This window comes from Alosa pseudoharengus, unplaced genomic scaffold (genome assembly GCF_046254945.1).
Source record: "Alosa pseudoharengus isolate Yale_2024_CS ecotype anadromous, Long Island Sound unplaced genomic scaffold, YU_APseudo_1.1 YU_APseudo_1.1_scf_25, whole genome shotgun sequence".
Lineage (NCBI taxonomy): Eukaryota > Metazoa > Chordata > Actinopteri > Clupeiformes > Clupeidae > Alosa > Alosa pseudoharengus.
The window spans coordinates 1915049-1926353 of record NW_027468696.1 but is presented as its reverse complement, the minus strand read 5'-3'; the positions used below and the strand labels follow the sequence as shown (position 1 = coordinate 1926353).

Sequence of the window (11305 nt, the reverse complement as noted above, 5' to 3'; positions counted from 1 at the left end):
AGAATACATACATAGAGTATAAACATACAAATGGAATGAACACATGCATTAACCCTGAATATGAAACTATTTTATAACATGATATAACATGTAATATTATAGGCTACAAGAAACAGCATTTGCAACATGAAGGCTGCACTCTTTGACTCTTTGGCCCCGCCTCTTATGTTGGTCATCATAATGTGTAAGTAGTGATGATGAGACTGAAGAGAAGACAAGAGTGACAAGAACAAATACATTATCATAGTTTCCCTTCATTTCTAATAGAAATATACATTGCATTGCATATCTTGTCAGGTATTGTTTACTAATGTCCATAGTGTAATAAGTAATCTATTGTATGATTGGTCTCTCAGATGTCCTAAGTAAAAGTAGTACAGGACATTTGTTGTTATGTGTTACAAGAACAATTTAACAACTATAGTTTATCTAAGACAAACACAATGCATTACTTTGGAAGTGAGACAGGGATACACATTGCACTGCAAGTATTTTTTTACTCTAATGTGTCTTTTAGATGTCCTCAGTGAGAGTCCTGAAAAAGTGTGTCCTGAAAAGGATTGGGTAATACTCACTGACCACCACATTTGTGCAGTGAGAGGATCATCAGTGGTCATGCCCTGCTCTCTCACTCCCTCTGCTGGTAAAAAAGCAACTAACGTCTTCTGGCTGATTAATGCTAAAGAAGGAAAAGACCCTCCTGATATTGCTGATAAACCATCTTACAATGGAAGAGTGAAGTACTATTGGAAGAAGAAGAACAACAATAAGAACAACTGCACATTAAAACTTACAGATGTGAAGTTGACAGACAGGGCTAGTTATTGGGCAAGGATTATAGCTGGCAAGGACAAATGGCAGAGCTGCTCTGCAGTGCAATTGTCAGTCACAGGTGAGTTTTGTCCTGATTCAACGTTATAAATGTATTGTCTGTTCACAGCTATCGACAAGACATGACAACCTGCACACCCAGAATCTCACTTCTCACTAAACTCCACTTCTCCTCACCTAGACCTGACCGTTTTGATCCCTACACCTGTGATGAAAGGTCGTCAAGTGAAGCTGAGCTGCAATAATGGCTGCAGATTGGATAGCAACCCCACAGTGATATGGAGAAAGAATGGAGAAGATTTACCTGGTGAACAAAGACACAACTCTGAGCTTCTCCTCCAGAGAGTCAGTACAGAAGATGATGGAGATTATTCCTGTGCTCTAAAAGGCCATGAGGGACATCCATCTACACCAGTGAAGCTCAATGTCATGTGTGAGTATTACTAGTTAGTAGTCACAGAACTGCTTACAGCTTACAAGTGTGTATTTGTGTAAACACAAAATGATATTGCTCATTTGGTGCTTTTATTTTTCATTCATTTATTTATTATACTATTATACTAATCCCATTTCTCCAGTCCCTCCAACAAGCACCTCAGTTTCAGTCAGTCCTGATGTGAATGTAATGATGGGCGAATCAGTGACTCTGAACTGCAGCAGTGATGCCAACCCACCAGTGGAGAGCTACACCTGGTTTAAGGTGAATGAGTCCACTGCAGTAGGATCAGGACACCAGTACAGCATCACTAACATCAGATCTGAGAATGGAGGACAGTACTACTGTGTGGCCAGGAATAAATATGGGGCTGAGACCTCAACTGCTGTGTCCATTATAGTTACAGGTGGGTATGCTATTCTGTCTCTCTTAAACACTTGTCTTTTTGTTTGTTTGTGTGTTTTAGTGTGTTCTTGCATGTGTGTGTGTGTGTGTGTGTTTGTCCATGTGCTTGTGCTTAATGTGCTTGTACCTTTCAAAATTATTTCCCTGATCTGTTTGTCCCTCACAGGAGCCCGTAGTCCTGTCATGTACATACTAGCAGGAGTCTCAGTCTGTGGAGCTGCAGGTCTGATCTGTGTGCTGGTCTGGATCAGGTCAGTACTGATCTTCTCTGCTACAGAGTCACTTTCACATTGACATTTGATTCATTAATATGAGTCATCACATTTTAACAGGCGCCAAAGGACGAATGCTGGTGGAACCAGGAAGAAGGTGAGTTGTTTTTTTGGTTATCAGTGTATAAATTGTATGCATTGTTTTCCCAATCTAAATTATTAGGAGGCTGCAGTATTTCATGTCACACAGGGTTCCAGAGACCAAATACAAAGAAAAGGGAAAATAAGGACGGTTAGCATGCTAAATGATGTCATGACTCTAATCATCTCATCAGGATGGGGATGATGTTCAGTTTCCCAACACTGACATCCACAGAACCAGCCGGAGCAGAGCTGCTGGTCCCTCCAGTGCTGAGTCTGCAGGAGCTCAGGAGAATGATGTCCAGTACGCCAATGTCCAGCCCAAACGCTCCAGACAGACTGCAGGAGGAGCAGCAGAGAATGACGGTCTGTACGCCTGTGTCTTGCCCAAGTGTTTCAGAGAGTCTGCAGGAGCCCAGGAGAACGACGTCCAGTACGCCAGTGTCCAGATCAAAAAGGCCAGAGCAGCACAGGGGTAAGATGAATAATCAGATTTCAAGGTCTTATATTAGGAAGTTATTTTGGTCTATTGTGCTGAGCTCTGTCATGACGTATTCCCGCAGTTCTCCTGACCAACCAGAGGAGGAGCTCTCGGTGACCTACAGCAGTATTGGAACAAGAACCACCTAGACTTGGAAAACAGCAAAACATGAAATATTACTCCAAGAAGACGATATTTATATTATCGATCATTTGTTTTGTCTTTTTTTCTGATAAGCTGTCCTGATGAAGATTTCTATTGCCAGGCCTATAGCACACCGTATTAAAGTCATGTACATTCTAGCTGCTTTTTAATCTTAAAGTTATTTTCCATTTCCCTGCTGTCATTTCAATGTTGCTTGTACTGAATAGACATATGTCTTCCTTTTGTAATAATGTAACAAATGACTTGAGTTTGTTCTCAACAGTTCTTGTTGGCATTTTACTGTTAGTTGCTCTGGATAAATGATTCATTGGTGTTGTTGTTGTTGTTTACTATTGTTCTTGTTGTTGTTGTTGTTGTAATATTTCATGACATATTATATGTGCTCAATTTCCATTACTGTTTACTATTATTTTGTAAATAAAAACAATTAAACTCATTGTAATGTTTTGTTGTCAATACTCCATGAGTGCTTTACAGAGGTCAAATTCAAGCAGACAGAGCTAGAACTAGTGAAGTATGAGAGTGAATAGATGGGGCTGTGTGTCACTAAGTTGTAGTAGCATGCCATGTCCAATAGGGGGCTTTCAGAACTGCGTTGGCCCCATTTAGTTGTAGTAGCATGCCATGTCCAATAGGGGGCTTTCAGAACTGTGTTGGCCCCATTTAGTTGTAGTAGCATATCATGTCCAGTAGGGGGCTTTCAGAACTGTGCTCTGATCTCTTCTCTACTTCTTCCTGTGTTGTTGAGCTGTTCCACAGCCTTTGTAGCCTTTACATTGAGAACTCACTATCTGCATTTCCATCCACTACTAACTTGTAACTTGCAGCAGCATAATTGATCCACACTGCAGCTGCAAATGCATATGGATACAACTGAATTACTCTTGAATTGTGTGATACTCTGAATTACTCTTGTAGTCAGCGTTATGTGTGGCTTCCTCTGTGTGAGCACTGGCCATAGTGTGACTAAGAGGGGAGGGACCGTTTACAGCTGAACCACAGAGTTCACACTCCACACCCTCATGAGGGGACATTTCAGATGCCAATTTGGGACTTTCGGTTGAACAAACACACAAATAAACACGCACGCACGCACACACACATCAACACATAAATCATTTTTAGACATGTTCCTGAAACATGTATCATCTGATACACAATGAGAGAGAGAGAGGAGAGAGAGAGATATTGAATATGTGTTCCACTCTGTATGGTGATCAGAGCTTGAACAAGTTGTTGTCCATATGAGGTCTGTTCCTCTGGTCCCAATTATGCTTGACCTTTGGTGTAATTCCTTTGTTCACATCTTGCACTCAAACAAAAATGATTATGCTTGTGCAATAGTGTTGCAGTAAAAGCAAAAAATACAACCAAAGCATAAAAATGACCATGAGCCATTAATATAACGGTCAACATCGGTCATTTAGCCTGTCAAGAAGCTGTTGCTGTTCATCGGCAGTATTTTGTTTGTCAGTTCAACCCCAAAGCCATTAAGAGCCGTGTTCCTCTTCCGTATTGAGTAGAGAACAACTTGTTCTGCACACACGACCAGGACTACGACCCATCTGCAACCTTCTATGGTGAGATTTTGCAGCAAAATGATATTTCACATTTCAACATAATGTCAATGCTAAGGTAAATTACTGTCTCTGAGTCTCACAACCTAAGCAGTAAAACTGTTAACTCTGTTAACAGCATAAGGAATATTACCATTTGTCAAGACTAAGAGAAAGTTCAGTAAGCCATCTTCCTAATCTACATTTGTGAGCTGCCTTATTAGTAATCTCTGGCATTACATTTATGCACATCTGAGGTAATAGCTGTTAAGAAGCAATGGGTGCCACAACTGATGATGTTTTAATATTTGAGAAACAAAATCATGGTGTCATGAGTCATGCTCGGTACATAGTACACAAAATAGGAATTGTATTAGACATGTTCAGTGACGGGTTAAATAGATTGTCATTCGCTTGTTATTAACTAGAATGCTATTCGCTTGTGTAGTTACATTGCCTCCTATGTGTGAATTAGTCATGTCTGAGAAAACAAGCCATTTTAGCTGAAGAAACTGTGGTTGTGGTTGTTCCGTGTCAGCTTTTCTGTGAGAGTAAGAGTGTGTGTGTGTGTCTGTGTGTGTGTGTGTGTGTGTGTGTGTGTGAGAGAGAAAGAGAGAGAGAGAGAGAGAGAGAGAGAGAGAGGTTCAGAGGAAGGCACTCCTCAAACACAAAGTCTCGGTCGAGTCGAGTTGAGTCGGATATTAAGTTGTGGTTTTTTTGCATTGGAAGGATCTGCATCAGATAATCAATTTTCAGTCACACACTCACATTCAAACAGTTATAGCCAGGCACACTGGCTACAATATAGATGACCAAATGAGCTAGTTTTCTAGGGGTATTCATGAACAAAAGGAAAATATGAGAAACACCAAAGTAAGAAAAACTGCAGGAAGGCGTGTTAGCCAGAACACAACTCTCCCCTCCCACCCGCAACAGGTCTCTCCCGTTTACAATTAGAGAGCATGCTACCAAGCAACACAAACAAACAAAGGGGGGAAACAACACCACCAACGGGTAGTGAAGGGACATAACACATACATACACTTTTTATGAAGTTAATTTACAATGAAGTGTGTAGCATGAAGTATGCCCGTTCACCCCCATACACAATTACAGAGCATGTTACCAAGCAACACAAACAAACAAAGGGGGAAACAGCACCACCAAAGGGTACTGGAGGGACATAACACACACACACACTTTTTATGAAGTTATTATGTCAGAGGTTAGCATACAGGTGTCTCTGTTGTACTTTACTACTGTGATGGTCCAGGGTTTCAAAGGGCTGTACATACTAGTAAACTGAGTGTTATTTCTGTTTAAATGTTAATACTGAACTGATCAAGCACTTTAATCATGTACACTTAACAGCTGTTTCTCACATGTCTGAATAAAGTGAATGAACACTGACATGTTCTCTCTTTTCTATTCGTTTTCTCCACATGAATGAATGAATGAATGAATTAATGAATGAACCAGTGATGGTGGAAATGGTGCCTTCTGCATCTCTGGCCCTGTTTCTGCTTATTCCTTGTCTCACCATAACCCCAGGTAATCAGATGTGTTTCATGAGAGATGTGAGCTTTGTTTAGTAGGAGTTTGTATCAATATTTGTTTGGTGTTAGACCTGACTGATTCTGTCAGGTACTATGGTGTTGTGTAGTGTGCAGTAATGCTCATATAAGATGTGGAGTAATATGAAAATACTTGATACTTTTGCATGTTTAGTAATGGGGGCAATGACACTTACTTCCTTTATTTCTCCTGCTCCTTGTCATCGAGTGAGAGAGAGGTTACTGTATGCATGTGCACTATGGGCTAAAATAGAACACACAGCCAAACCTCACAACACAACAAAATGTAACTTTATGTGATTTTATTTATCCATGTATAACTTGTTGAGTCATTGTATTTCAGGTGTGTCTGAGTGGGTGGTGACTATGACTCATTACAGTATCTGTGCTGTGACTGGATCTTCAGTGGAGATGCCCTGCTCTTTCACTCATCAGCATAAACCTGATCTCATAGTCAATAAAATCTACTGGGGGATTAATGTCCAAAAGTATGTGCCATTTGCTGATCTCTTAAATAATCCAGAGTATAAGGCTCGAGTTCAATACAAAACAGATATGAAGAAAACCTGCACATTGATCCTGAGTGATGTGAGAGTCACAGATACCGCTGACTATTATGCCAGGATTGAAACAACAACACAAGGGGAGAAATGGTTTTCACATCCTGTCAGCCTCACAGTAAAAGGTAAAAGCAAATAACTTCACTATGTCAGACATGTATACTAAGCACAAAATAGAAAGTTAAGTAAATACAATTCATATTACCATTAGACATGGATTTGAACAGTTACAGTAATGCTAAACTCCTAACTCCTCAAATCCTCAGACAGACTAATAGAATATTTGTAAATTTACCTACATCACTTTATAACATTCTTCTGTTAACACATTGGAAATTATGGCAAAAGTTACAGTAAAGTAAAGACTCCCAAACTCTGCTGATATTATATTGCTTCCATTACAGGCCTGGTTGTCCACACTTTTAGAAGAGCAATTGAGGGAAAATATGTTAAACTGAGCTGTAAGCTAATTTGACTAAATTGTGTACTCATTTTACAAAAACATGTACACACTTTAGTCAAATGTGTGCATGATTTACTAAATTGAGAGCACAAACTAGGAAAATTAGCTCACAATTAAGCAAAATCAGCGCACATTCTCTGTATATAAACAACACATACACATCCAGGGTTCCATAGTTAGGAGATATGAGCACCAAAAACTAAAGAAGACTGAAGTCAAGATGAGAAATCTTAGCGTTAGTCAACATTCATCCATTGTAACAGTGACTGAAATCCCCAGCTCCCCAGATTATTTCCTAATGATTTTGAAGATACTATTTACTGACATTATTATTATGTCCCTCTAAGACTTTGCAGACCTTGTAGTCCAGACGTCTGGACCAGCAGTTGAGGGGGAATATGTTAAACTGAGCTGTAATATCCAATGTACCTTGAAACAAAAATCCATGTTTATGTGGAAAAAGGACGAGAAAGTATTTTCTGACACACCAACAAACAATAATGAGTTGATATTCAACAACATCAGGATTGAGGATGCAGGCAGCTACACATGTGTATTAAATCACCAAGAGCATCATCCATCTCCTCCAGTGAAGCTTGATATCCTGTGTGAGTACATGCAATATGTAAACGACTGCCTTTAACAAACAGTATGTAAAGCAAAAGTATTACATTCCTCAGCTAACAAAGTAATAAATGATGTGGGCAAACCTACATCGATTGTTTGTGTATTCTTATGTCAAATATCTCTCTTCTAGACCCTCCGAAGAATACTTCAGTTTCTATCAGTCCTGCTGGTGAGATACTTGAGGGCACTTCAGTGACTCTGACCTGCAGCAGTGATGCCAACCCACCAGTGGAGAGCTACAGTTGGTATAAGAGGAGTGAAACAGCGCCACCTCTGGTGGAATCAAAGCAGATTTACAGAATCAACAATATCACCTCTGGAGACACTGGCCATTACTACTGTGTGGTGAAGAACCAACATGGTGACCGTGAATCTACTGCTGTTTACCTGGATGTTCAATGTAAGTAGAAAAAACAAAAACAAAAAACTTTTGATATTTAGGGATCAGCATGGCCTGTTCATCTCTTACGTTACTCTCACTATATGCTAATTTCATTAAATCTAGTAAAATGAACTCAAGTCAGACTATGTGTTGTGCATTGTTTGTTTAAATGTAAAGATAAAATTAGTTTGAAAGCCCAAGGGTTATTGTTCACTTACATATTATTATTTTAAACAGATGCTCCAAAGAAAATCTCTGCATCAGTCAGTCCCTCTGGTGAGATATGTGAGGGTGCTTCAGTGACTCTGACCTGCAGCAGTGATGCCAACCCACCAGTTCAGAGCCACACCTGGTATAAGAAGGAGAAGAATGAAGTGATGTCAAAGAAATCAACACAGCAGGTTTACAGCATCAGTAAAGCCCTCCCTGAACACACTGGATATTACTACTGTGAAGCTAAAAACAAACATGGTCACTCAAACTCTACAATTATTCATCTGGATGTTCTCTGTAAGTAAAGTGTAGAGTGCAAATTTAATTGGAGTCTGTATGTTTTATAGTAGGTGAAAATATTTTGTTTTTAATGTTACATTTGTGTCTTCAATCAGACCCCCCTAAAGGGACATCATTGTCCCACAATCACACTGGTGATCTAGAAGAGGGCACTTCAGTGACTCTGACCTGCAGCAGTGATGCCAACCCACCTGTGAAGAACTACACCTGGTACAGGAAAACTGATTATGTAGGCTCAGGAAAGACCATCACCTTCACTCTGGACACCACCACTGCTGGACTTTACCACTGTAAGGCTAAAAATAGAGTTTCCTCTGAGGATTCTACTGCTCTTAAGGTCTCACTGGCAGGTAAACATTACTAATTCCTCACAAATTTGTCCCAATAGAGATCCTTTATGAGATACTCACCTTCTCTAGCATCTTTGGTCATCCATGGAGTTATGCTAGGCTGTTTATCATTATAAATCACCTTATAGTATCAGTGTGTCTGATGTGTTTTCATTTCTAAAAAGTTAATTTCAATACTCATGGTCTCATGCAGGATTGTGTTTGTTTATAATTCAGGCTCAGGATGGCAAAGTATGGCTACGATAGCAGGAGGAGCTGTTGCTTTCCTCATAGTTCTCATCGTGGTCCTGGCTGTTCTCATGTCCCGGTGAGTAACAAACACATATTTATTACGAATACTGAGGAAAGCACAGCTCTATTTTTCGAGCCTGATAGAGCTCTGACACGTATGTTCTACCTGTGTGGTTTTTTTTTCAAAGAAGGAAGAAGAATATGACCAACTCAACCATCGTCTCTGGCAGCACAGTCAGGAATTCGCAGGTGTGTAATCAGATGATCCGTGTGTCTGTACTGATTGCTCATGTGAATTATGGTTTCCCATCAGCGATTAGAGAAGTGAAACTACTGAAGCAAGTGCAGGATAGAACAACACCTTCACTCTGACCATGATCACTACTGGACCACTGTGAGGCTTAGTATTCCAAGAATTCCCCTGCTCTCAATGTCCAACGTGAACATTAAAGGAACTCACCAACATTTCCAACAGAGTTGGATAGGATGTTACATGCCTCTCGTCTCTGTGCGTGGAGTAACTCGGTCTGACACTCCCACCGTTACCCCAGCTAGCTCACTGAGGTCGGCAGATCCTTCTCCCAAAAGTGTCAAATAACTCCAAAATACGTGACACTGGTCGGGGGTTTCGTTCTTCTTCCTTGCTTTGCTAGCCAATCAGAAGTGGCATAGTCAAGGAGGATCACATGACATGTAATATGAAAGTCCAAATATGACAAGACTGGGACCAGACTTAACTGAGCAGAATTATTTGTAGCTTTTGCAATTAGATAGTTGTGTTAATATTGTGATTTGCAACTGACATTGACGGGGATGCATAATGTAATGAGAAGTGTGCTGCTGTGTACTGTGAAAGGCCATCTTAAAAGTGCCTGTTATATATACCGGTATATATATATATATATGCATAACTTTGTTGTAGGATGATGTGGACTATGAGAATGTTACAAAGGGAGGACATTCTGGTGCCATCCAGATGAGTTCGGTCCACCAGAGCCTGAACCCCAACACCACCCAACCTGATGCAGTCTACCAGAGCCTGAACCCCAACACCACCCAACCTGATGCAGTCTACCAGAGCCTGAACCCCAACACCATCCAACCTGATGCAGTCTACGAGAGCCTGAACCCCAACACCATCCAACCTGATGCAGTCTACCAGAGCCTGAACCCCAACACCAACCAACTGATGCAGTCTACCAGAGCCTGAACCCCAACACCAACCAACTGATTCAGTTTACCAGAGTTTAAACCCCAAGAACATTCTGATGTAGTTTACGAGTGCCTGAAAAAAATAGTTGACATAAAATGTTTCATAATGAATCTGTCTATTGACATTATTATGGCAAATGGCATATATAACTATCCATCCCCTGTATTTTAGTGTACCTGTGTCCCAAGTTATCTTGATGTTTTCTGTTAAAATTGTTGTGGCTTGTATGATTATTGTATAAGTACTAGAAGTGAAATTAAATAGCTTAACAAGTTTGAGTAATAAATATGTTTGATTGGTGTGTCTTTTGTAGTAACCTAAAGCATCTAAAACAAAACATACATTATAATGCATTATAACGCACCCTAGGCCTATCTCCTGGTTCTAAAGGGTGTTCCCGGGTTCTTAAACTAATCCCAGTAAAATATTGTATATAGAATTCTTGCTGATCTTCTGTTTTAAAAATTGTCTGTTTATCGTGTTGTTACATGTGCTTTGAATAAATAAACTTTTAAACCTTAACCCTGTATACTTACTTGTGGGTAACTGACTTAAACCATATTCACATGAAACTAGATGTACCGCAGATTTTTCCACAAAAATAAATCACGCTGAAAGGCCTATATGATTCTAACTGTCTCACTAAATTGCATTATCCACAATCAATTCTCACTGGTATCTGCTAGACAACAAGCACCAAAACATGATTAGTTCATAGATTTCACATGTAAAATTCATTTTATACAACCCCACCCCCATCTTGCCTGTTCATAATTCTGAGAAATTCTTGATTGTTTGTGTTATGTTTATGTTATGTGTGTGTGTGTGTGTGTGTGTGTGTGTGTGTGTGTGTGTGAGTGTGTGTGTGTGTGTGTGTGTGTGCGTGCTTGTGTGTGTGCCTGCGTATGTGCCTGTGCATGCAAGCGTACATATGTCTACTGTGTGAGTATGTGTCATACGTATGATTACTGTGAATGTATGTGTGTGTGTGTATCTGTTTGTGCACATGTGTGCACATGAAATGGGTTAACATGACCCCTGGAGGCAAACATACGGAAAAAAAATGGTCATCCTAGGCCCTACAGTTCTCAAGATATTCACAGAGAACTGTGTCTGCCCTACCCTCCTTTCGGGGGGTCCAGTCCAGCGGGGGGGCTACAGATCA

The 11305-nt window shown here is 40.2% G+C and overlaps 1 protein-coding gene across 1 annotated transcript; it reads left to right on the top strand.

Moving 5' to 3' along the window:
- Positions 1-4202: 4202 nt before the first annotated feature.
- LOC143099209 (B-cell receptor CD22-like) lies at positions 4203-10662 on the top strand. The gene is made up of 10 exons (XM_076262289.1): positions 4203-4251; positions 5707-5778; positions 6145-6486; positions 7172-7432; positions 7582-7851; positions 8071-8343; positions 8442-8696; positions 8913-9003; positions 9116-9176; positions 9850-10662. Exons 2-10 carry the CDS (start codon positions 5709-5711, stop codon positions 10135-10137), a joined length of 1911 nt encoding a protein of 636 aa, XP_076118404.1. The 5' UTR covers positions 4203-4251; positions 5707-5708; the 3' UTR covers positions 10138-10662.
- The last annotated feature ends 643 nt before the right edge of the window (positions 10663-11305 follow it).

What these genes read in the sequence shown, in the direction of transcription:
- LOC143099209 (XM_076262289.1), top strand. Translation starts at nt 5,709, where the DNA reads ATGGTGGAAATGGTGCCTTCTGCATCTCTGGCCCTGTTTCTGCTTATT. An exon ending in TGTCAGCCTCACAGTAAAAG is followed by an intron (nt 6,487 to 7,171) that starts GTAAAAGCAAAT and finishes TGTCCCTCTAAG; the next exon opens with ACTTTGCAGACCTTGTAGTC. An exon ending in TATTCATCTGGATGTTCTCT is followed by an intron (nt 8,344 to 8,441) that starts GTAAGTAAAGTG and finishes GTCTTCAATCAG; the next exon opens with ACCCCCCTAAAGGGACATCA.